This window comes from Carcharhinus amblyrhynchos, chromosome 13, assembly GCF_965287045.1.
Source record: "Carcharhinus amblyrhynchos chromosome 13, sCarAmb.v2.hapA, whole genome shotgun sequence".
In the NCBI taxonomy this organism is placed as follows: domain Eukaryota; kingdom Metazoa; phylum Chordata; class Chondrichthyes; order Carcharhiniformes; family Carcharhinidae; genus Carcharhinus; species Carcharhinus amblyrhynchos.
The window spans coordinates 42,218,483-42,244,509 of NC_137336.1; the positions used below are offsets into that span (position 1 = coordinate 42,218,483).

Sequence of the window (26,027 nt, forward strand, 5' to 3'; positions counted from 1 at the left end):
TTTCACCCTTCTAACTCCTCATTTGAGTTCTCTCCTACTCTCTCTGTATTCTTCCAAAGCTCTCTCCATTCCCAGTTGCTTGGACCTAACATACGCTGCTCTTTTCTTTTTGATCAAGTCCCCAATATCCCTAGTTATTCACGGCTCTCTAATCCTACCTTTCCCATCCTTCCTCTTAACAGAAACATGCCTTTCCTGCAACCTTATCAGTTGTCCCTTAAAAGACTCCCACATGCCAGACATGGACTTACTCTCAAACAACCTCTCCCAATCAGTGGCTAACAGTTCCTGCCTAATCCGGCTGATTCTAGCCTTCCCCCAATTTAGCACCCTCCCCTTCAGACAGCACTCATCCTTTACCATTAGTATCCTGAAGTGGACAGAATTGGGGTCACTATTTGCCACATGTTCCCCTACTGAAACCTCAACCACCTGACCAGGCTCATTTCCCAGAACTAGATCCAGTACAGCCCCCTCTCCAGTCGGGCTAGCTACATACTGCTCCAAAGAGCCTTCCAGTGCACATTTTACAAATTCCTCTCCGTCCGGACCTCCAGCCCTAGGCACCTTCCAATCCACCCCAGGTAAATTAAAGTCTCCCACTACAACAACCCTATTTTTTCTGCACCCATCCAGAATTTCCTTACATATACTTTCTTCCACTTCTCGCGAGCTATTGGGTGGCCTATAGTATACCCCCAGCATAGTGATCACTCCCTTCCTGTTTCTGATCTCCACCCACAGCGACTCATTTCCCGACTCCTCTAAATTGTCGTCCCTCTGCACCGCTGTAATGTGCTCCCTAACTAACAATGCCACTCCCCCACCTCTTTTTGACCCTCCTCTGTCATGCCTGAAACACTTATACCCCGGAATATTTAGCTGCCAGTCCTGCCCTTCTTTTAACCATCAGTACGTGGATATCAGGAAACTCCCTTATGAAAAGAGTAACATCTGTAAATCTCCCTGCATTATCTTTGCTAAACCTCATTCTCACTCACAAAGGCTTCTGCCAATTCAAGAACATTCACTTAAAAGGACTTCCTACACTCACGTCACACTGTGACAGGTGTATTGGGATATGGGTAACACTAGAAAAGCAAGTGCCTATTGCCCTAGTTGTACTGATTTACAGAAGGTGATAGTGAGCCACCTTCCTAAACCACTGCAAACCATGCTTTGACAATACACCCAGTTGGAGAAGGAGTATCTGGATTCTAACTCAGCAATGGTGAAATAAAGTCAGGATGGTGTGGAATTTGGGGGAGAACTCGCAGTAGCGGTGTTCCTAAGCACCTTCTGTCTTTGTCCTTCTGGTGGTAGAGGCCACAGGTTTGGAAGCTGCTGTTGAAGAAGCCTTTATATTTAATCAAACTGTGAAGGAGTAACATTCACTATGGGGAGCCTGTAGATGTGATCACAGTGAGAAGTTTCACAACACTAGGTAAAGTCCAACAGGTTTATTTGATATCACGAGCTTTCAGAGTTCTTCTCCTTCATTAGATGACTCACCTGATGAAGGAGCAGTGCTCCAAAAGCTCCTGATACTAAATAAACCTGGTAGACCTTAACCTGGTGTTGTGAGACTTCTTATGCGTCCACCCCAGTCCATCACCAACATCTCCACATCATATAGATGTGATGTAATTGGATTTCCAGAAGGCATGTGGTAAGGTTCCTCATCAAAGGTTTACTGTGAAAAATAAAAGCTTATGGTAAAAGAGTAACATATTAGTAAGGATAGAAGATTAGCTAGCTGGCATAAAACAATGAGTATGAATATATGAATAAACTACTACTGTCCCTCTTATTCCAAGGGCACCAAGGCATTGTTAAGAAGCCTGTTATCTATGTCATTTCATCAAGTACCTTCTCAAAGTCCATGTACATTGCACACACAGCCTTACCCTCATCAAGTTTCTCTGTTATCTCACCCTCTCTGGTACATTGTACGTCCCTTTATCTTGAACCTAGCAGAGCGTCCAAAGGTGGCTTATCATATTTTAAGTTTAAGTTCAAGTTTAGTTATTAGTGTCACTAGTAGGTTTACACTGCAATGTTGTTACTATGAAAATTCCCTAGTTGCCACACTCCGGCGCCTGTCAGGAACTCTTAGGGAGAATTTAGCAAGGCCAATGCACCTAACAAGTATGTCTTTTGGATTGTGGGAGGAAACCAGAGTATCTGGAGGAAACCCACACAGAAACAGGGAGGACATGCAGACTCCTCGCAGAGTCTTAGTAGGGAATCGAACCCGGGTCCCCGGCACTCTGCAATACATGTCATGTGAATATCTCATATGATCTCTATTGGCTCATAACTTTATTTCACAGATATCAATTTGCTGGTTAAATCTACTTAGATAATGGGATTTCACACTCAGTTTCCTTGTTGACCTTTCTTTCAAGTAAATATTTTTCTGCTTTGATAGCTGACTAACTGGAAAGCACTTGGAAGATATGGGTTGAGCAATGAAAGGAAATTCACTTTCCACTGTAATTCCTGTCACCTTGCAGAGAATTGTCTGCTCAGAAAAAAAATCCCCCTCTTGGCTCTGTTGTAAAGTAAAACTAATTTGTATTAATATATATAATTTAGAATTGTGAACCTACCTATCATTGTGTCTTCAGCAACATATACAACAGTCATGTTGCGAGCGAATTGTGGTGCATTTTGGGCTGAAGCTAAAATTAAAAAATAAACAATGGTAAACACCGGAAAAATTACTTCAATGTAAATGAGACATTTTTATAGTAAATCAGAAGATAAATAAACAAACTATCTGTTTCTGTCGTAGTCAATATGGAACTGAAGATGACAATTAATATCTTTATAATGGCAATTCCATGTAGCAGTGGCAAGGTAATGGTAAAATCGGTCCTATGTCACAAATAAGAGTCCAGCTTGTGATATTGGACTCATAAGTGTCCTTTTCTCATTTTAAAAGCATGCATCAAGCATTCAATTTCTAGACAACTTCCATTGCAAAACGCTATCTGGATTGTTTCCAAAAACAGCACGGAGTAATGTTCTCTATCTTCTAGCTTCACATCACCACTTCGCTGGTCTGCTGTAATCAACTGTCAGGAAAGAATTTAATTGTCTAAGTTCTCAATTTAAATTTAATATCATACCTTCCAGAAATAAGGAAAAAACTAAAAGAAGGCTGCAAAATATTTTGTGTGCTGGCATCTTCTGCAAAAAAAAATTATATTAATTATTTTTCATTTCTTGCGTTATAACTAAAAATAGTTTAACATAATACAAAATTTTAAATTTATGTTTGAAGTAAACACTATTTGAACAATCAAATAAGTAATTTCATTTTACACAAATTAATGCTTTCTCCAAGAAGAAATTCTAGAACACTGACTAAATATTTATTCTATATTGTATCTGTTCAAAACAACTTGCTATGAATTTACGTCTGCAGTAGAGACTTTCAATAGTTCCCAAAAAAATGCTGAGCATTTGATTTGGAAATTGAATTGCACTAACCGATATCTCCTTATATGACAACACAGCCAAGAGGTGTATCAAAAGTAAGCCTTTGAGATCTAAAGACACATTGAATCCATGGTCTGAATGGTGGTGTCCAATACCAGCATATGTTTGTATTATTGGCACACTTTGACACATGACACTCTCTATCCCATCATCAATGTGATTAGTAATTAACAAATATGGTTAATAGTTGAGAACCAGCATGAATTTCCATGGGTCACAATTGAAGACGTAATGACAATCAGATTAATGAATAAAAGCAAAACATTCCACCACTGAAAGTCTGAAATAAAACACAAAATGCAGGAAAACCTCAGCGGGTCTGACAGCAGTTGTGAAGAGAGAAACAGAACTAACATCTCAAGTGAGATTTTCCAGTCATGCTTGCCCTCGGGACCAGAAATTCCCGCCCGAGGTCAATTCGCCTTCGTCCACTACGATTCCTGTGATGGGTGGGAGAGGAAATCCTGTTTTTCGAGTCTAACATGACCCTTCTTTGGAACAGAATTAGCTTATCTCTCCATTATCCCCACTCTCTCTCTTTCTCCTGCCAATCAGTCAAATTTGTCTTCAATTGCAAAAGCTTCAATGTAGCTAAGTCTATTATAAAGGAATTTATTGAATGCCTTCTGGAAATCTATGTAGAATAACATCCATAGACATTTCCCTGTCCACTACTTTAGTCATCTCTTCAAAAAGTTCAATCAATTTTACCAGGCATGACCTACCCTTTAAAGAATCCATCCTTGCTCCCTCTGATCAGGGTTAACAGTTTCAGTGTTTAGTTACTCTATATTTAATTATATTTCATCATAATTCATTCTTTTCCACAATTATTGTAGGAAAAGAGAATGATCAGAAGCAATGTGGGTCATGTGGACACTGATAGTGATGGTATAGTCAATGAAACTATGGAAATAACAAACATGTCGTACTTTGTGACATTAGTTCCAGTAGGGGAAGTAGATGATATGGCTGACACCCCAAAGAAATTAACATTAAATTTGAAAGGAACGAGGTGAGAATTTTCTCTTTTTATATTTCTTACTTTTTTGCCTTCTTTAGCTGTTCTTCATATCTTATCCAATCTGTGTTACTTTTTGCACATTTTATCATGTAGGATTATCTTATCCGTCACTTCTTTTGTTGGCCGTAGTTCTGTTTTGTGGTAAGCGAAGCTCTTGTCCTTTAGGGACATAGCTTCGTTCAGTATCATGATGAACTACATTTTTTTAAACACTGTCAATTTTCCCATTAACAAATTTGTCCAGTTTTCTGTGGGCAGTCTCTATCTCATCCCATTTAAATTGCCCAATGTTAAATCCAGCAGCCGTTTCAGGTTTGGGCCGTTCAACCACAATGTTAAATTTTTATTATATTATAATGGTGATGAGATAAACGTTAACACCCCATTTTGCTGTTAACTAAATCTGACTCATTGCTCATTTTTAGATCTAATATAGACTACTCCCTGGTTGGTTCTTGGGCATGTGGTTACGGAAAACTATCCTGAACACATAGGAGAAATTTGCTCCTTCAGACGTGAACTAGATTGCTTGCCTGTAATCATCCTTAGCAGTTGCCTTTAGCTAAGCCTCTGTTTGGAGTCTTGATAGGCCCATGACCATAGCAAACCACCAGTTTAGATTCACTATGTCCCTTGCTTTAATTATAAACAAATAGTTTGCAAATATGAAAAGAATACAACCAACAGAAAAATAGTACAAGTTCTTGGGTTTTCCTGACAGATTTTTTTTTGACATCCCATATCTATGTAAGAGTTAAAATCCCCAATAATGCCACTTGACCGTATGGGCAGAATTTTCCCAAAACAGAAAAGTTGACGGATCCTTTAAATGGCCGTTGATCTGCTGCTACTTCACAGCTGCTCGAGAACCTATTTGTCCATCTTTCTCACTTGAAGACTGCATTTTTAATGGTTAGTCAGAACATTTAGCTGCTGAGGCATATTTAGTGTGGGTTTTACACCAACACATACACTAATGGAATTCAAATAAGCAGATTCAGGAAACCTACTTGATTTGATTTAATTCATTATTGTCGCATGTATTAGTTAAAAAGTATTAGTTAAAACGTTAAGTATTAGTTAAAAAGTTAAAAAGTACAGTTAAAAGGTATTGTTTCTTGCGTGCTATGCAAACAAAGCACATCATTCATTGCGAAGGAAAGGAGAGAGTGCAGAATGTAGTGTTACATAGCTAGGTTATAGAGAAAGATTAACTTAATTTGAAGTACATCCAAACAAAAGCCTGACAGCAGCAGGGAAGAAACTCTCACCAACTTCTACTTGAATCGATTGATACATGTCCTCAGATTTTTGTATCTTTTTCCCAATGGAAGAACTTGGAAGAGAGTACGTCCGGGATGCGTGGCGTCCTTGATTACGCTGGCTACTTTACCAAGGCAGTGGGAAGTGTAGACAGTGTTAGTGGATGGGAGGCTGGTTTGCATGATGGACTGGGCTTCATTCATGACTCTTTGTAGCTCCTTGCAGTCTTGGACAGAGCAGGAGCCATGCCAAGCTGTGATACACTCAAAAAAATGCTTTCTATGGTGCAGCTGTAGAAGTTGGTGAGAGTTGTAGCGGATATGCCAAGTTTCCCTAGTCTCCTGAGAAAATACAGACGTTGGTGGGCTTTCTTACTTATAGCATCCGCATGGAGGGATGAGGACAAATTGTTGGTGATCTGGACACCTAAATACTTGAAGCTCTTGGCAATTTTTACTTCATCCCCATTGATGTAGACAGGGGCATGCCTTCCACTATGCTTCCTGAAGTCAATGACTATCTCCTTCGTTTTGTTGGCATTGAAGAAAAGATAATTGTCAGTTCACTTCCACTACAAACAGCGAGTGCCATAAACTTTTTAGAAAGGGCCAATACCTGTGTAAATCACTTCAAGAAAATTCTAGGCCTTCATTCCCTTTTCGCTCTACTTTGATAATGGTGACAAAAATGAAATGAAGTTTTCCACACTTTGCCACTATAAAAAGCAGCAACAGCAATAAAACAAACACTTAAAAACATCTACTGATAGTCCTGAACCATCAGGCGTGCTAATTTACATTGCTAGGAAACACTTCGATGGATTCAGAGCTTCTAGTGATGTACCCTTTCAAGCAGAGTATGACAAGTTTCCATAGCAACCATCAGACATAAATGTTCTGCTGCTTTTTTCAAATGCTTCTTTTTAGTTTAAAGTTTTATTGATTAGTGTCATGAGTAGGCTTACATTAACCTTGCAATGAAGATACTGTGAAAATCCCCTACTTGCCACACTCCAGTGCAGAGGATTTTAGTGAGCAATTATAAATAATAGCTACAAATTACCACTACATTTTCTATGAATTCTTTGGAACCATTACTGTGTCTGCCCAACAAATATTTTAGAGGATACAAGAATTCAAATGGAATTGGAAGGTTTAATGTAATTTCTTTAAAAAGTTTTGATAAAAATGTTTGAAGACATTATATTAAATGCTGAAAACTGGAACTGGGCCTCGGGTCTCAATGTATATATAAAAAAAAGTTCCAGAAATGTACCAAAGATTCTTTCATAAGATTGCTCAGTTTATTGTGGTATTTTGCATAACAACATTTAAAGCTATAATCTGAATCCTAGCCTCCTCTCCGGAAGATACAACATTCTCCTTGCATTTTGTGCAGCTTTTTTCAACCACATGAGGTCAAATTCTTGACTGCGTTCAACAGGAAAACAGTTATTCTGTATGAGGGCCTTTGCATTTATCAATCAGGGCATAGATTACAAAAACACGGAAGTCATGTAGGACTTGTATAGAATTTTGGTGAGGCCACAGCCAGAGCATGGTGTGCAGTTCTGATTGCCACATTATAGGGGGGATATGATTGCACAGGAGGGGATGCAGAGGAGATTCACCTGGAATTGATCATTTAAGTTATGAAGACAGGTCGGGTAGGCTTGGGTTGTTTTCATTGAAGCAGAGAAGACGGAGGAGCGACCTGATCGAGGTGTACAAGATTATGAGGGACATGAACAAAGTGGATAGGGACTAGCTATATTCCTTAGTTGAAGGATCAGTCACAAGGGGACATAGGCTCAAGGTGAAGGGCAGGAGATTGAGGAAGGGATGTGAGGGAAAACATTTTTGCCCAGAGGGTGGTGACAGTCTGCAATGCACTGCCTGGGAAAGTGGTAGAGGTGGGTTGCTTTACATCCTTTGAAAAGTACAGGGATGAGCACTTGGCACGCCATAATATTCAAGGCTATGGGCCAAGTGCTGGTAAATGGGATTAGGTGGGAGTTCAGATGTTTCTAATGTGTTGGTGCAGACTCCATGGGCCAAAGGAGTGCCCTGTATGATTCTCTGATTTTATGAGTGCGATTGGCAATGTGAGAGTTATATGCAATGAGGAAGAACATGGCGGAGCAGAAGTAACAAGAACTGTTGACATAGTTTTTCATGGAATGCAGCTTACCCAAATGGAAAGGGACAAAATGGGAGAATGCAGATGAAAAGATATGGTATCACAATCTGCATTAAATGTTTTTATATTGCCATGGTTTACTGTAGATTTAAGGAGACATCTCTTACAGTATGCGACTTTTCCTCCATTCAAGAGCACAAGACCTACTCGGCTCACTGATGTGTGAACATTAGGAAGAAAATGTTGATGCTCACCAGGATATCCAGATGATACCAACTAAAATGCAAGTATTACTGCCAGTTGCAGAGGCATTGCATTGGTGATGCCCCAACATATAAAGAATTATTCTTGAATTGGAAGACTGGTTGTAAAATTTTGACTGAATGGCACCTACCCAGAGACTGTTTAGCAGAACCAAGTAATCCTATAGGAAAACATTCTGTCAATGATTCAACAGAAAGTTTGAAAACAAAAAGAAAGACAATCTAAACTTGAAGGGATTTGGGAAATGAACATGATTCTTCACATGCATGCTAATCTTTTCACCTGTTATCAGCTGGAATTGGTATGTATCTATGTTCACTATTTGGTGGTAATTCAATTGATTATAATACTCAGAAGGTTTATTTTTACACAATTTTAGTTTTACATTGTACAATCTCATACTTTTAATGTTTTGCATAAATCTCGACCTTTAGTCCCACTGGAACTAGAAACTACATCACCGCCTACTTATCCTTTGTATGGTTTGTATATTACAAACAGATTCTTTGTAGTCAATTATTTCAAATCACTGCTGGAATTCCTAAGTGAGCACTTTGGTTTGAACTTTTGTACCAATGTAAAGCATCGTGCCTCGAGATAGGATCGTAATCAGCAATGTTGAGAAATGACATTTCAAAGTACAGTATAATGGCAATTTAAAAATAGACGTCAATTAAAAGATGCAGCCACAATCAGAGTGAAAGTAAAACTTTTGTATAACACATTAACACATTCATTGAAAGTAATGCAGATTGTCTGAAAAATCAACCTTTCCTTCTATATTCCATTTATATAACTATACTTGAAGTATGAAACTAAACACATGAACAATTCAAAGTCAGTGAATTAATCTGATTCTTTCACTGGACAAGCATTATGTTTTTCAGTCATACATGTTCTGTCATCAGAATAATATTTAACTTTCAGCTAATTTGCGTCATGCCTTATCCCATACATAATTAGAAATAGATTCATGGAGATCACAATGAGAAAAAATAATTTCATTGCCACTTAAATATCTACTATCTGCATCTTTATCTAAAACTAAAACTTGCGTCAAATATTTATTGGTTTGGTTTAGTTATCTAGGATGGAATTTCCCCCAAAAATGACTAACGCCACGATTCTCCTGAATCGGGATTAAACGCCCACAGCCACAGGAAGTCTGGAGGGTTCCTATTGGCATTAGCAGCATTAATCAGGTGGGATTCTCATGCCTGATAGATGCTAAATTACTCATAGTGGACAACCCGCCAGCCAAACCGGCTGTTCTGTGACAGGGTTGCCATTTTAAAATGGAAACCCAATCTCCACGCTTAGGGACAAGCCCCCCTCCCACAGAGACATAAATGGTGTCCACCCCACTTACCAGGGGAGCACCACCAAATCCTCACCAAAGAGGGGCATTGTCCTCCCCCGCCCACAAATAATGCATCATCCCCTTCCCACAGTATGTAGACATGAGAGTAACCTGACCCATTTGCCCTCAGAGCCTCCAATTAGCTCCCCTCCTCCCCTCAGATCCCTACTCAAATCCCCAGGCCTCCACTCTTCCCCCTCAGACTCCCCACTCAGCTTCCCTTCAGGCCAACCACCTTGGCATTATCAACAATGCAGTGTTCCCTGGCAACCTGGCACTGACATCCTGGTCTGGCACCTGGGGCCCATGCAGGCTTGAGGAGATAGGTCCAGTGTCCATTTGCTCCTCTGCTGCTACCAGGCTGCAGAGGAATCATTCCTCAAGAGGTTGGATGGGCTTGGGCTGGGGCAAGGGGTTGGTGTCGCCCCTCACTGCCAGGATTGGGGTGCCATGTCTCGATTTCTTCTTCTAGTCCTGGCAAACCTGGAAATCACTCCTGGCATGGTGATTTCATGATGTGGAGATGCCGGCATTGGACTGGGGTAAAAATAGTAAGAAATCTCACAACACCAGGTTAAAGTCCAGGTTTATTTGGTAGCAAAGGCCACCAGCTTTCGAAGCACTGCTCCTTCATCAGGTGAGTGGGATTTCAGTTCACAAACACGGCATATAAAGACACAAACTCAATTTACAAAATAATGGATGGAATGTGCATCTTTACAGGTAATCAAGTCTTAAAGAGTGGAAAGAAGGTTAAGTACAGGTTAAAGAAATGTGTATTGTCTCCAGCCAGGACAGTTAGTAAGATTTTGCAAGCCCAGATCGTGTGACATGAACCCAAGATCCTGGTTGAGGCCGTCCTCATGTGTACAGAACTCGGCTATCAGTCTCTGCGCTGTCGTATGTCATGAAGGCCGCCTTAGAGAACACTTACCCGAAGTTCCAACGTGCCACAGTGAAAAACCGCATCAACCTCTTCAGAAGACAAACACAGGACACGGTGGACAGAGTACCCTTTGTCATCCAGTAATTCCCCAGAGCGGAGAAGCTACGACATCTTCTCCGGAGCCTTCAACATGTCATTGATGAAAACGAACATCTCGTTAAGGCCATCCCCACACCCCCACTTCTTGTCTTCAAACAACCACACAACCTCAAACAGACCATTGTCCACAGCAAACTACCCAGCCTTCAGGAGAACAGTGACCATGACTCCATACAACCCTGCCACAGCAACCTCTGCAAGACATGCCAGAACATCGACACGGATGCCATCATCTCATGAGAGAACACCATCTACCAGGTACACAGTACATACACTTGCAACTCGACCAATGTTGCCTACCTGATACACTGCAGGAAAGGATGTCCCAAGGCATGGTACATTGGGGAGACTATGCAGTTGCTATGACAATGGATGAATGAACACTGCTCGACAATTGCCAGGCAAGAGTGTTCTCTTCCTGTTAGGGAACACTTCAATGGTCACGGGCATTCAGCCTCTGATCTTCGGGTAAGCGTTCTCCAAGGCGGCCTTCACGACACACAACAGTGCAGAATCACTGAGCAGAGATTGATAACCAAGTTCTGCACACATGAGGAAGACCTCAACCGGGATCTTGGGTTCATGTCACACAACTTGCTTGGGCTTGCAAAATCTCACTAACTGTCCTGGCTGGAGACAACACACATCTCTTTAATCTGTGCTTAACCCTCTCTCCACTCACATTGTCTGTACCTTTAAGACTTGTAAAGACAAGTACCTGTAAAGACTCACATTCCAACCATTATTTTGTACATTGAGTTTTTGTCTTCATACGTCCTGTTTGTGAACTGAAATCCCTCTCACCTGATGAAGGAGCAGTGCTTCATAAGCAAGTGGCTTTTGCTACCAAATAAGCCTGTTGGACTTTAACCTGGTGTTAGAACATAGAACAGTACAGCACAGTACAGCTGTTCGGCTCTCAATGTTGTGCTGAGCTTTGTCTGAAACCAAGATCAAGCTATCCCACTCTCTATCATTCTGGTGTGCTCCATGTGCCTATCCAATAAGTACTTGAAAGTTCCTAAAGCGTCCGACTCCACTATCACAGCAGGCAGTTCATTCCACACCCCAACCACTTTCTGAGTAAAGAACCTACCTCAGACATCCTAGAATCATAGAAATCATAGAAACCCTACAGTGCAGAAAGAGGCCATTTGGCCCATTGAGTCTGCACCGACCACAATCCCACGCATTCCCTAACCCCATATCCCCATAACCCACTAATCCCTCTAAGCTTCACATCTCAGAACACCAAGGAGCAATTTTAGCGTGGCCAATCAACCTAACCCACACATCTTTGGACATCTATATCTCTCCTATATCTTCCACCATGAACCTTATAGTTATAGTTAAGTGTTGTGAGACTTGTTACAATGGTGATTCAGGCAGCCCTGTGATCACCATCTGCATTCCTGCCAGCTATCTTTGCAAATTCTGAAGTGATCACATGAAACCGCAGGCTGTCAATCAGGATTAAACTCTGTCTACATTGTAGTCAGGATCAATGAGGCATTTGAGATGCAGTCAACCGTGAAGGAAAATCAAAATAAACACAGCTGGCTGGAGAATAATGGAAAAAATGGACACCAGGCGTGCTGGCCATACCAGGGGGCTCAGGGGCCATTGAAACCCCAAGGTGGTTGGTGGTGTTGCCTGGCAGTGCCCATCTAGCAGTGCCATCCTGGCACCCTGGCAATGCTCATCTGCTGGTGGGCACTGCCCAGGTGCCTGGAGCAATGCCAAGATTATGGGGCCTGAGCGGAATGGGGTCTGAGATGGGTGTGGCATGTATGGGGTCATAAAGAGGGGTATCAAGGGGGTCTTGAAGGGGGGGTCATGAAGGAAACCATGAAGGAGCGGATAAAACAGGTTCAATGAAGGGGGGGGTGTTGAAGTAGAATCTATTAGAAGGGTCCCAATGCCCTGAGCCTGTTGGTTGAGGAGGCGGGGAAACATGCCTTCAGTGATGGTGGGGGGGGGCTCCCCAATGTCCATGGGGAAAGAAAGGGAGGGGGCTTCAATTTCACTTTGAGATCAGGGCACCTTTTAAAAATGTAGAACTTTCTGGCATGTTTAGGCCCTGCCCCTCTCAGAACCAGTGCATAACTTGGCCCCATCCCAAAATAATGATTAAGTGTGGGAAAATTGCAAAACCAGTTTTCTCACATGTCGGGTGTATTCTCCAGGCCCACTAGTCCTGAGCACAAATCAGGGATCAGCTGGAAAGTGAGTTTTAAGGGATTGAGTGCAGGGGCGTCCAGTTGGATCACCCTCATACCTGTGTGGTTTTGGGAGGGGGTGTGTGGTGGGTTGCCTGTTATTTGTGGGTGGGGGTGAGGATGCCCCATTTTGGTGAGGGGTTGGTGGTGGTCCCCTGGTCAGTAGAGGGGAAGACACCATTTCATTTCTTGAGGGGAGGAGGATATGTCTCCAAGCATGGAGATCAGGTCACCCTTTAAAAACAGTGCCTCAATCTTGGAATAGTGGGGCTGCCGGCAGGTTCCCCAAGACAAGCTCATTTGCATCTTTCAGGTGGATCAATCCCGCCGAATAGTGTTACCAGCACCAGTGGGAAACATTCCCATTTTTCCACCAGCATGGGCACTTAGCCTGAAAATGGGAGAACTCCCCCCTAAGTGCCTGTTGTGACTATGCTAGCTGTGGTATTAAGTACCACTCCAGTGACTTGAGCATGTAATTTAGGTTGGCAGTTCAGCATGACTTATAAAATTTTACTTAGTATTACTTATAAAAGTATTACTTATAAAATTCTAACAGGACAAGACAGGGTAGATGCAGAGAGGATATTCCCAATGGTGGGAGAATCCAGAACCAGGGGTCACAATCGAAGGATTTAAGGTCAACCATTTAGGACAGAGGTGAGGAGACATTTCTTCATCCAAAGAGTGGTGATCCTGTGGAATTCATTACCACAGAAAGTAGTTGATGCCAAAACATTGAATTCAAGAGGCGGCTGGATATAGTACTTGGGGTGATTGGGGTCAAAGGTTATGGGGAGAAAGCAGTATTAGGCTATTGAGTTGGATAATCAGCCATGATCATAATGAATGGTGGAACAGCTCAAAAGGTGAAATGGCCTCCTCCTGCTCCTATTATCTATGTTCCTATGTTTCTATGACACTGAGGGAGTACTGCATTGCTGGTGGTACCATCTTCCAAATAAGACATCAAACCAGACTCTGTTTGTCCTCTCAGTTGGACAGACGTAGCATTGTTTCAAAGAAAGGCAGAGGAGTTCTCCAATTCGTGAACACATAAACCAATGTCACTAAAGCAGCCTTTCGATTCATTATCACATTCTTGTTTGAGGGAAGTGGCTGCGAGTAAATTTCCTGCAGCGTGGGATTTTATGGCCTCGCTCGGGCGAGACCGGAAATTCCCACCCAAAGTCAATGGAAATTTCCGTCGTTGGGCCCTCACCTATTCCATGGTGGGCAAGGTGGGAGCATTCCAGCCGCAATGTTTCTCTATATCGTGACAGTGACTCTTCTTCAAAAGCTTTGAGATGTTTTGAAGTCACAAAAAGTTCTATACAAATGCCCCTTCTTTCTAACTTCACTGATAAAGATGGAGTAAAATTACAAGATAATTATGGTTGAGGAAGGTATTCAGCCCATCATAGCTCATCTACCCAGAATAACCCTAAATTTCCCCAGTTGCAACACCTAATGGTTCTTAAATGAATACGGGGATTCTACCCTCATTCCCCTATCCACCTATTCAGTTTATGTGTAGATTATCTTTTGTATGAAAAAAATCTTCCTGAGATTAGTTTTATATTTGCATTTTACATACTTCACCCTGTTAACAGCATGTCCTATTGAGGGCACTGAACAGGACCGGAAGCTAAGAAAAAGTGGAGGGGTAACTCTGTTAATTAATGATGGTATTAGCACAATAAAAGGATGACCTTAGTTCAGGAAACAAGAATGTAGAATCAGCTTGGATAGAGAAGAGAAATGATAAAGGCAAAAAGTCACTTGTGGGAGTAGTGTACAGGCCCCCTGACAGTGGCCAAATAGTAGGACAGGGTATAAAGGAGCAGGAGTAAAAAGGAATTTAAAAAGTATCAAGGAGTACATGAGGAGACAATGGCCTAGCGGTATTATTTATTGCTAGATTATTAATCCAGAAACTCAGCTAATGTTCTGGAGGACCCAGGTTCAAATCACGCCTCGGCAGCTGATGGAATTTGAATTCAATAAAAATATCTGGAGTTAAGGATCTACTGATGACCGTGAAACCATTGTTGATTGTCGGAAAAACCCATTTGGTTTACTAGTGTCCTTTAGGGAAGGAAATCTGTTGACTTCAGTGCCACAGCAATGTGGTTGACTCCTCACTGCTCTAGGGCAGCTAGGCATCAAGGCTATCCTGGGACACTGCCTTTTCCCTCCAGCACAGACAGAGAAATTTGTGTAGAAACTGCACCATGACATGATTATGATATTCAAAGTAACCCATTAATGTTACAATGAATAAACTTGCAGCTTTTGTATTGCTCATCATGCATTTTGATATTCCAAAGGGCACATATTCACTGTTAGTCTGCTCATAATGCTAAAAATCAATAGCTAGAATTCAATTATCCTAAATCTATACATAAATCAAGGTGGAGCCTTTTTAGAAGCGTCCAGATGCTGAATCATTTTTACAATCCAATACATTTGAGGGGAGGCTATGAATCGAGAAATTCAGCTAATGTTCTAGGGACCAGGTTTGAGTCCCAACCTGGCAAATGAGTTGCTCATCTTGGCAAAGGTGGCCAAGATGAGCAACTCATAGAATATCTTTGGGGTAATTTCTTAGGATGGCACATTCAGGAGCCAAACAGAGAAGAAGCCCTGGTATTGTGCAATGAGATGGGATAAATTAATGATCTCATAGTGAAGGCACCCTTAGGTACAGGTGATCATAGCATAATTACATTCTACATTCAGTTTGAGGGAGAGAAAAGTGGATTGAAGATTAGTATTTTAAATATAAAGGAGGGCAAGTATGAATGCATGAAAGCAGAGCTAACTAAAGTGAATTGGCTAATCAGCTTAAAGAATTTGTCAATAGAGATGCAGTGGCAGATATGCAAGGGGATATTTCAGAATACACAGAAAAGATACACTCCAATGAGAAAGAAAAATTCTAAAGGGAGGGCCCACCATCCATGGTTAACTAAAAAAGTTAAAGATATTATCAAACTTAAAGAAAAAAAAACATATTGCATAAAGATGTGTGGCAGGTCAGAAGAATGGACAGAATATAAAAAACAGCAAAGAACATCAAAGATAGTGATAAGGAGGGAAAAATTAGATTACCAAAGAAAACTAGCCAGAAATATAAAAGCAGATAATGAGAGTTCCTGTAAATATTTTTAAAAATAAAAGAGTTAATAAAGTGAGTGCTGGTTCAATAGATAATGAATCTGGGAAATTAGTAATGGAGAATAAGTGGATGGCAAATGGACTGAAGAGATATCTTACATCAGTCTTCACTAGAGAGAATGTGTGTAACATCCCAAAAATAGCCATAAAGCAGGAATTGGAAGGGAGGGAGGAACTCAAGAAAATTACAAGCACCAGGGAAGTGGGGGACTGACTTAATTGTTGGAACTGTGGACTGACAAATCTTCGGGTCCTGGTGGACTTTAATCACAGGTTCTTGAAAGAAGTGACTGGTGAGATAATTCCGGTGTTGATTTAAATTTTCCAAAATTCCCTAGATTCGAGGGTGGTTCTATTAGATAAGCAAATAGTGAATGTAACTCTCCTATATTCAAAAAGGGAGAGAGGTAGAAAGCAAGAAAATACAGGCGGTTAGCCTAATGCCTGTCAAGAAAAAATGTTAGAAGTTATTATTAAATATGATACAGCAGGGCACTTGGAAAAATTCAAGGTAATCAGGCAGAGTCAACATGGTTTTTTGAAAAGGAAATCATGTTTAACCAATTTATTAGAATTCTTTGAAGAAATTCTTTGAAGAAATTTATTAGAAATTCTTTGAAGGGCAGCACAGTAGCACAGTGGTTAGCACTGCTGCTTCACAGCTCCAGGAGCCTGGGTCAATTCCCGGCTCAGGTCACTGTCTGTGTGGAGTTTGCACATTCACTTTGTGTCTGTGTGGGTTTCCTCCGGGTGCTCTGGTTTCCTCACACAGTCCAAAGAGTGCGGATTATGTTGATTGGCCACGCTAAAATTGCCCCTTAGTGTCCTGGGATGCGTAGGTTAGAGAGATTAGTGGGTAAGTGTGTAGGGATGTGGGGGTGGAGCCTGGGTGGGATTGTGGTCAGTGCAGACTCGATGGGCTGAAAGGCCTCTTTCTGCACTGTAGGGTTCTGTGATTCTCTGTGAAATATTGTGCGCTGTGGATAAAGGGAGCCTGGCAGATGCATTTAGATTTCCAGAAGACATTTGATAAGGTGTTACACAAAAGGTTACGGCAAAAAATAAAAGCTGTAGGGGGTAACATATTAGCATGGATAGAAGATTGGTGCATTGAATGGAAACTGAGAGTTGGCATATGACTCATTTACTGGTTAGCAAATGTAATGAGTGGCATAGGGATGAGTGCTAGGGCCTCAACGTTTTTACAATTTGTGAGGAATGCCTTGGGTGAAAGGATTGAAGGCATAGATGCTGTATTTGTTGAAGACACAAAATAGGTCAGAAAGTAAATTGTGAAATTATAAGGATATGGTTATAAAGGATATGGAAAGATTAAAAGAGTGAGCAAACATCCTGCAAATGCGTTATAATGTGAGGAAATGTGCAATTGTCCATTTTCGCAGAAAGAATAAAAAAGAAGCATATTATTTGAATGACGAGAAATTGCAGATCTATGAGATTCAGAGGGATCTGGGTGTCCCAGTGTATGAATCACAAAAGATAAATAAAATTAATATATGCAGGCAATTAAGAAAACTAATAAGGGGTTTTGTATTTTGCGATGAGAATTGAATATAAAGATAGGGAGGGTATGCTTCATTTTATAAGAGTTAAGAACAGGATTTTGTTTTTAGTAAGGTGTATTTACATTTATGGATGAACAGAACAAGATACAGCTTTAAGTTTAATTTATATTTGTTTATTCATGTGCTGAGAAAAGTGAAATTTGGGTTTCATTTCATTTCCAAGTTTTTTTTCAGATAGAGACCGGAAGTCTCCAAGCCCTGTTTGTGTATGTGCATTTCTAATTAGGTGTTATGATTCCCTGAACTGGATGAGCCATATAAATACTGTGGATACAAGAAAAGGGCAGAGGTTGGGAATTATGTGGCAAGTAACTCACCTCCTGACTCCCCAAAGCCTGTCCACCATCTACAAGGCACAAGGCAGAAGTGCGATGATCCACTTGCCTGGATGAATGCTGCTCCAACAACATTCAAGAAGCTTGACACTATCCAGGACAATCCTTAGACTGGGACTACATTCTCTCCCATCAACAAAAGTGAACAGTGGCAGCAGTGTGTACCAACTACAAGATAAACTGTAGGAACTCACCAAGACCCTTTAGGCAGCATCTTCCAAACCCAAGACCACTCCCATCCAGAAGAACAAGGGCAGCTGACACATGGGAACACCGCCACCTGGAAGCTCCCGTCCAAGTCACTCGCTGTCCTGACTTGGAAATATTTTGCCATTCCTTCACTTCCACTGGGTCAAAATCATGGAACTCCCTCCCTAACAGCACTGGGGGACACAGCAGCAGTTCAAGAAGGCAGCTCAGCACCATTTTCTCAAGGGCAATTAAGGATGAACAAAAAATGCTGGTCTGCCAGTGATGCCTACATCCCATGACAACTAATTTAAAAAGGGAAGGTTGGATAAGATAGCTTTGTATCCACTGGACTTGACTTGATTGAAACATAAGATCCTGAGGGTCATTCACATGGTGGACTTGCGAGAATCTAGAACAGGTGGGGCGGGGGGGGGCGGTGTTGTGGAGGCGGGGGGGGGGTCACAGTTTAAAAACCAAGGGGCAGAATTTTCCCACCTTGCCTGCCATGGGATTCGTAGTAGGCTGGGGCTAACCACGCAGAGGTCTGTTGACCTCAGGCAGGGTTTTCTAGTCTTGGGGTGAGCATAGCCAGAAAATCCTGTCCATCATGTCACTCATTTAAGGATGAGGAGAATTTTTTTCTCTCAGAGGGTTGTGAGTCTTTGGAACCTTTCCTCAAAAGGTGATGGAAGGAGAGACTAATTGTTAAGGTAACAGTGGATAGATTCTTGTAAGCAAGGGGATGAAAGGTTCTTTGTTATTCATTCATGGGATGTGGGTATAGCTGTCTAGGCCAGCCACTGTTTCCCATCGCTAACTTTCTTTGAGGAGATGGTAATGAGCTGTCTTCATGTACCTACACCACACAGACTGCAGTGGTTCAAGGAGATCAAAGGTACTGAAGTCAGGACTGCTAGTATTTGTTGACTGTAACTAGTAAGTTTCAAGATGTCTTAGAATTTTGTCATACTCCTCTGAATATTTTTTCCAGTAGCTTCAATGGCCCCCGAGCCACAACCCCTCCTCCCCACACCCCTACGGCATGGCTATCATGCCTGGTCCCTCCTGGTGATTCTTGATGGTCCCACAAAGGCCAGAAGATCCTGGGAGCCCATTTACATTTAGTTTGTGGTGTTCTCGATTTGGATATTTGGGGAAACCATTTTTAAAAAGGTTGCTGCTCATATTTTGAGTGATTAGAAGAAAATTATGCAAGTCTTTATTAAGACTCAAAACAGATTTGAAACATGTGCTGGATGGGAAGAAGTGTCAGGCAAAAATGCAATGAGGCAAACTAAATGTGGAGGCATGGAATGAAATCTGTGGGCAAATGATAGAACAGTATTTCCTATTTGATGACTGACAATGTGGATATGCCTCTGTATGAAGTGAGGGAGACAAGGGGATCCTGGTTGGCAATTAAACATTTCGGGAAATAACAGTACACCATAATTGGGAGGAGGTGCCAAGGCTGAACATGCAGTACATTACTCACAGGATCTGGGAAAATACTTCACATTAAAGGAACTTGAGAAGGTCTAATCATTTTAAAGAGTAAACAACCCAAGATTGTAGATCACAAATCATTTGCTGCTTGTTGCACTTTCTACATTTACATGGAATAGAATCATAGAATTATGGAATCTCTATTGTGCAGAAGGAGGTCTTTCAGTCCAACGGGCCTGCACTGACATTCAGACAGAGTTTATTATCCAGACCCTCTCCCCAGCCCTATCCTTGTAACCCCACACACATTTACCATGACTAATCCATCTAACTACTCATCTTGGGACATGAAGGGGCAATTTAGCATGGCCAATCCACCTAACCTGCATATCTTTGGACTCACCTTTATCAAAGTTATCACACAAATTTACAGCTCATTCATTGCAGTTCATGTTTCCCATTTCTTGGCAATCATTACAACAACCTGAACATGATGACACAGTCACCTACTATACTCCTTGTACACCTATGACCGTGCGGCCAAATTCCCCTCCAATTCGATTTTCAAGTTTGATTTTCACACCACCGCAGTGGGTCAGATCTCAAACAATGACAAGACAGAGCACAGGAATGAGATAGAGAATCTGGTGAATTGGTATGGCAACAATAATCTCTCCTTCAAAGTCAACAAAACGAAAGAGATTGTCATTGGCTTCAGGAAGCGTAAAGGAAAACATGCCCCTGTCTACATCAACAGGGATGAAGTAGAAAGGGTAGAGAGCTTCAAGTTTTTAGGTGTCCAGATCACCAGCAATCTGTCCTGGTTTTCCCATGCTGACATTATAGTTAGGAAAGCCCACCAATGCCTCTACTTTCTCAGAAGACGAAGGAAATTTGGCATGCCAGGTACAACTCTCACCAACTTTTACAGATGCACCATAGAAAGCATTCTTTCTGGTTGTATCACAGGTTGGTATGGCTCCTGCTCTGCCCAAAATTGCAAGGAACTACAAAAGGTCATGCATGTGGCCCAATCCATCACGGAAACCAACCTCTGATCCATTGACTCTGTCTACACTTCCCACTGCCTTGGAAAAGCAGCCAGCATAATTAGGGACCCTGCGCACCCTAGCCATTCTCTCTTCCATCGGGAAAAAGATACAAAAGTCTGAGGTCACGTGCCAACTGACTCCCTGCTGCTGTCAGACTTTTGAATGGATTTAACTTGCATTAAGTTGATCTTTTGCTACACCCTTGCTATGATTGTAACACTACATTCTGCAGTCTCTCATTTCCTTTTCTATGAACAGTCTGCTTTGTCTATATAGTGTGCAAGAAACAATACTTTCCATTGCATTTTAATATATGTGACAATAATAAATCAAATCAAATCAAAACTCAAAAAGAGCAAGAGAACGCCTTTCCAAACTCCACATCTCTGCCATCAAGTTAGCACCGTAAGAAGTCTCACAACACCAGGTTAAAGTCCAACACGTTTATTTGATAGTAAACCCACTAGCTTTCGGAGTTTGCCCCTTCATCAGGTGAGTCTCACCTGATGAGTGTTGGACTTTAACCTGGTGTTGTGAGACTTCTTACTGTGTTTACCCCAGTCTAACGCCGGCATCTCAACATCAAGTCAGCATACAGCAGAGATGTTATATAAAACCCAGAGGATGCAGTTAGTGAGTTTGAAAATCTGACACTCTTGCAGTTAGTGAGTCTGAGGATGTAGCACTGATGCAGTTAGTGAGTTTGAAGAATAGCACTGATGAAGCAGAGTGATGAGGAAGAGCACTAATTTATTGATTGGATGGCCAACTGATAGTTATCATTGATCACTGGGACAGTTTTGGGATTGGGTGGGACCTGTATAAGCTGGACGGGTTGCACCTGAACCAGAATGGGTCCAATATCCTTTCTGATAGGTTTGCTTGTGCTGTTGGGAGGTTTTAAATATTTTGGCAGGGCGATGGGACACAGGGTAGATGCACAGATGGAAGTAAGGTTTCAGTCAAATGTAGAAGGAAAACTTAATTAGTCCAGCAGGCAGAGAGACATGGGCATGTTAAGGTAGATAGGAAAAGGTAACTAAATATATTGATGAGGGTAGTGCAGTTGATGTGGTTTATATGGACTTCAGTAAGGCCTTTGACAAGGGCCCACATGGAAGGCTGGTCCAAAAGATTAGAAACCATACAATCCAAGCCAAATTGACAAATTGGATTCAAAATTGGCTTGTTAATGGGAATCAGAGAGTGATAGTGGAGGGCTGCTTTTGTGATATGAAGCCTGTGACCAGTGGTATACCACAGGGATCAGTACTGAGACCCCTGCTGTTTGCTATATACATTAACAATTTTGATATGAATGTGGAAGGTATAATTGGTAAGTTTGCAAATAGCGCACAAATTGGTAGTGAGGAGGATAGTCTTAGGCAACAGACCAATACTGATCAGCTGGTAAAATGAGCAGAGCAATGGCAGATGGAACTCAATCCCAATAACAGTGAGGTGATGTATTTTGGAAGGTCTAATAAGGGTAAGATATACACAATGACAGTAGGTCCTGAGGGAGTAATGAGGAACAAAGGGATCTTGGTGTATAGGTCTATAGATCCCTGAAGGTGGATAGGATGGTTAAGATGACATATGGAATTCTTGCCTTCATTAGCCAGGGTATAGAATATAGAAGAGGGAAGTCCTGGTACAGCTTTATAAAACATTAATTAGGTCACAGATGGAGTTCTGTGTGCAGTTCTGATTGCCACAATATCGGAAGGATGTGATTGTGCTGGAGAGGGTGCAGAGGAGATTCACCAGGATGCTGCCTAAGGTGGAAAGTTTCAGCTGTAAGGAGAGACTGGAAAGGCTGGGTTTGTTTTCCCTGGAGCTGAGGAGACTGAGAAGAGGAGGATCTCAAACAGGTATACAAAATTATGAGAGTCACAGTTAAGTTAGATAATAGGAAACTTTTCCCCATGGCAGAGGTATCTAAGACCAGAGGGTATAGGTTTAAGGTTAGGATTAGGGTAAGTGGTTTAGAGGGGATCTAAAGGAAAATGTTTTCACCCAGAGGGTGGTGGAAATATGGAACATGCTGCCAAAGAGGATGGTGAAGATAAGTACTCCTGCAACTTTTAAGAAACATCTAGGCTAACACTCAAATCGCCAAAGCATATAATAGGTTATGGTCTAAGTGCTGATAAATGGGACTCATATAGACTGGAATTTGATGGTTAGCGTAGACATGGTGGGCCGAGACACCTGTTTCTGTGCTGTATAACTGTGTGGCTCTATACCTGAGCACTGTTCTTTCTTAACTGCAAGAGCATAGTGAAGTTGGGTGATTATAACATGCTGATCTTGCTCTTCAGGATAAAATATAAACAGGAGTTCACATGGGCACAGAAAATTTCAAAATAACTGAGAGCCCCTTTTTTATAAAATAGCTCTTAACAATTCTACATCAAGGGACTGTATGGATTTTGAAACCCAAAGTGATTTTTTCAGTATCAAAAGAAAAACAGTAATGGGAACTGAAAGTGCACATTGGTGCTACAAAATATTGTGCTAAGGAGGGGATGGGCTGTGACAGCAATTTAAAATTTCAGGAGGGGTCTCAGTACGGAGTCAAAAATAAAGATACATCATAGAGAGGAAAGGAAGAAGAGTCATCAGGTGGTGAGCAGAGAGCTAAAAAGCTTGAATCCAATACCAACAGCAGCATTGACAAAAGGCAACTTACATTTGGCAGAAATTGGTAAATGGTGATTGGAGTGACGATGGAATAGAAATCCAGTCATCAATTCTGATCATGGAGAAATGGGGAGTAATGATTGTAAACGATAGTGAAAGTAAATGTGTTTTACGTAGGCAATAACTGAATATCTTTTCACTTACAGCATAATGCATTCCGAAATAAAGAATATATACTATAATACTGCTTTCAATAATGGTAAATTACCACACCCAAGCCTTGAATTGTACTATCTTTACACCACCGGATTTAACAGACATCAACAAACAGTAACCAATTATCACAGGATAATTACAACAAAACCTTGAATGTTTTTCAAAGAGCTCTAACTAATGTGATTACTTACAGTTTGTACAGGAACCATCTTTTCAGTAAACTTATTCTCTCATTGTTGGTTGACGCTGATGATCTTTTACTTGTCTTATGATTGAAGCAGTACACCATCCCGTGTTATAAATGGTAATGATTAACAATTCACAACCAACAGGAAGGACTCTCAAAGCCTGGAAACTCTTCCGTTTATTGTGTGTCAGAAGGAAGAACAGAAAAACATCTGATATGAACTTGGCTATTGGTTACTAAACTATAAGAAAAGGTTTGAAATGTATTATCACACCACCTTAACATATACAGAGTGGCACAGTCAATGTCGCTTCATTTGTGACATTTCTGCTGTCTGCATTAACCAATGCCAGGATTGTAAATGCCAGTCCCTTATTCTCTAGTCAGACACTTATGTGGCAGAGAGATTATGTTTCTGCCATCAGATGCTGATGGTGAACTTTGTTGAGAGATTAGTTAATTAGTTAATTTAAAAATACCATATTTGGCATGACCACCAGACACACAGAATAAACGGCAGAATTAGCATGCAACTGGTAGAGCTAAGCAATCCCACAACCAACGGATCAGACCAAAACTCTGCGGGTCTTGCCACATCCAGTCAGGAATGGTGGTGGACAAGTAAACAACTAACTGAAGGAGGATGCTCCACAAATATCCCCATCCGCAGTGATGGGGGAGCCCAGCACATCAGTGAAAACACAAGATTGTAGCATTTCCAGCCATCTTCAGCCAGAGGCAATGAGTGGATAATCTAGCTTGGCTTCCTCCTGAGGTCACCAGCATCAGTCTTCTGCCCATTCAATTCACACAATGTGATATCAAGGTATAGCTGAATTCATTGGATACAGCAAAGGCTATGGGCTCCAACAACATTTTGGCCTTATTACCAAAGACTTAAGCTCCAGAGCTAAAACAAAAACACAAGACAGGCTGTTCCAGTACATTTACAACAGTATCATTTACCTGAAAACATATCGAAGCGTTTTCCCAGTGTTTCCTGTCTACAAGAAGCAGGGCAAGTCCACCCTGGCCAATCAGTCTACTCTCAATCATCAGCAAAGTGATGGAATGTGTCACTGACATCATCAAGTGGCAGTTATTCAAAGATGACCTGCTCAGTTTGACTTTCACCCAGGTCATTCAGCTCCAGAAGTCATTACAGCCATGCAAAAACATGAACAAAAGAGAAAAATTCCAGAGGTGAGGTGAGAGTGAGCCCTTGAAATAAAGGCAGCATTTGACTGAGTGTGGCATCAAGATATCCAAGCAAAACTGAAGTCACTGAGAATCAGGAAGAAAGCTCTCTACTGGTTGAAGTCCTATAACAAAGGATGATTCCATTCATTTGAGGCCAATCATCTCAGCCCCAGGATATTGCTGTTTCTCAGGGTTGTGTCTCAGGCCCAGCCATCATCAACTGCTCAGTTGATGACCTTCCCACCATCATAGAGTCAGAAGGCAGATAATTGCACAGTAGTGTTCAAGCTTCTCAGATAATAAAGCAGCCCATGCTTACACACAGCAAGATTTTGACAACATTCAGTCTTGGGCTAATACATAGCAAGTAACAATCAGCACATGTGTGAACATGGACTGTGTGGAATTTACACATTCTCCACGTGTCTGCGTGGGTTTCCTCCGGGTGCTCCGGTTTCCTCCCACAGTACAAAGATGAGTTAGGTTGATTGGCCATGCTAAATTGACCCTCAGGGGGACTAGCAGGCTAAATAAATGAGGCTACAGGGATAGGTCCTGGGTGGGATTGTGGTCGGTGCAGACCTGATGGGCTGAATGGCCTCCCTCTGCACTGTAGGGTTTCTATGATTATTTCTATGATGCAATGCCCATTCATAAAATGACCATTTCCAACTGGAGAGAATCTAATGTTCAACAGCATTACTTTACCATCACTGAATTCCTCACCATCAACATCCTGAGGGTTACCATTATCCAAAACTTTAACTGGACCAGCCTTCTAAATATTCTGAACAGGTCCAAGAACAGGTAAGAGGCGAGGAATTCTGTGGCAAGTAACTCACCTCTTGGCTCCCCAAAGCCTGTCTGGAATCTACAAGGTACAAATCAGGAATGTAATAGAATATTCTCCTCTTGTCTGGATCAGTGTAGCTACAACAATGGTCAAGAGGTTTCATTCAGGACGAACCAACTGTTTGATCAGCACTCCATTCACTACCTTAAACATTAATTTCCTCTACCACCCATGCACAACGGCAGCAAATGTACCATTTGCAAGATGTAGTGTAGGAAGTCATGTAGCCTTCAATAGCACCTACAAATCCTGTGACAGCTACCACCCTGAAAAACAAGGGCAGCAGACACGTGGGAACACCAATACCTGCAAA

General features: G+C 41.5%; 1 protein-coding gene across 1 annotated transcript in view; it reads right to left on the reverse strand.

Annotated features, from left to right (window-relative positions):
• cdhr2 (cadherin related family member 2) overlaps nucleotides 1-26,027 on the reverse strand; it is a 129,284-nt gene that overhangs the window by 83,586 nt on the left and 19,671 nt on the right. The window contains exons 2-3 of the mRNA XM_080201582.1: nucleotides 3,135-3,195; nucleotides 2,613-2,684 (exon numbers count right to left, since the gene is read on the reverse strand). Coding sequence (XP_080057708.1) covers nucleotides 2,613-2,684; nucleotides 3,135-3,192 — 130 coding nt within the window. The 5' untranslated portion in view covers nucleotides 3,193-3,195. The remainder of the gene's footprint in view (nucleotides 1-2,612; nucleotides 2,685-3,134; nucleotides 3,196-26,027) is intronic.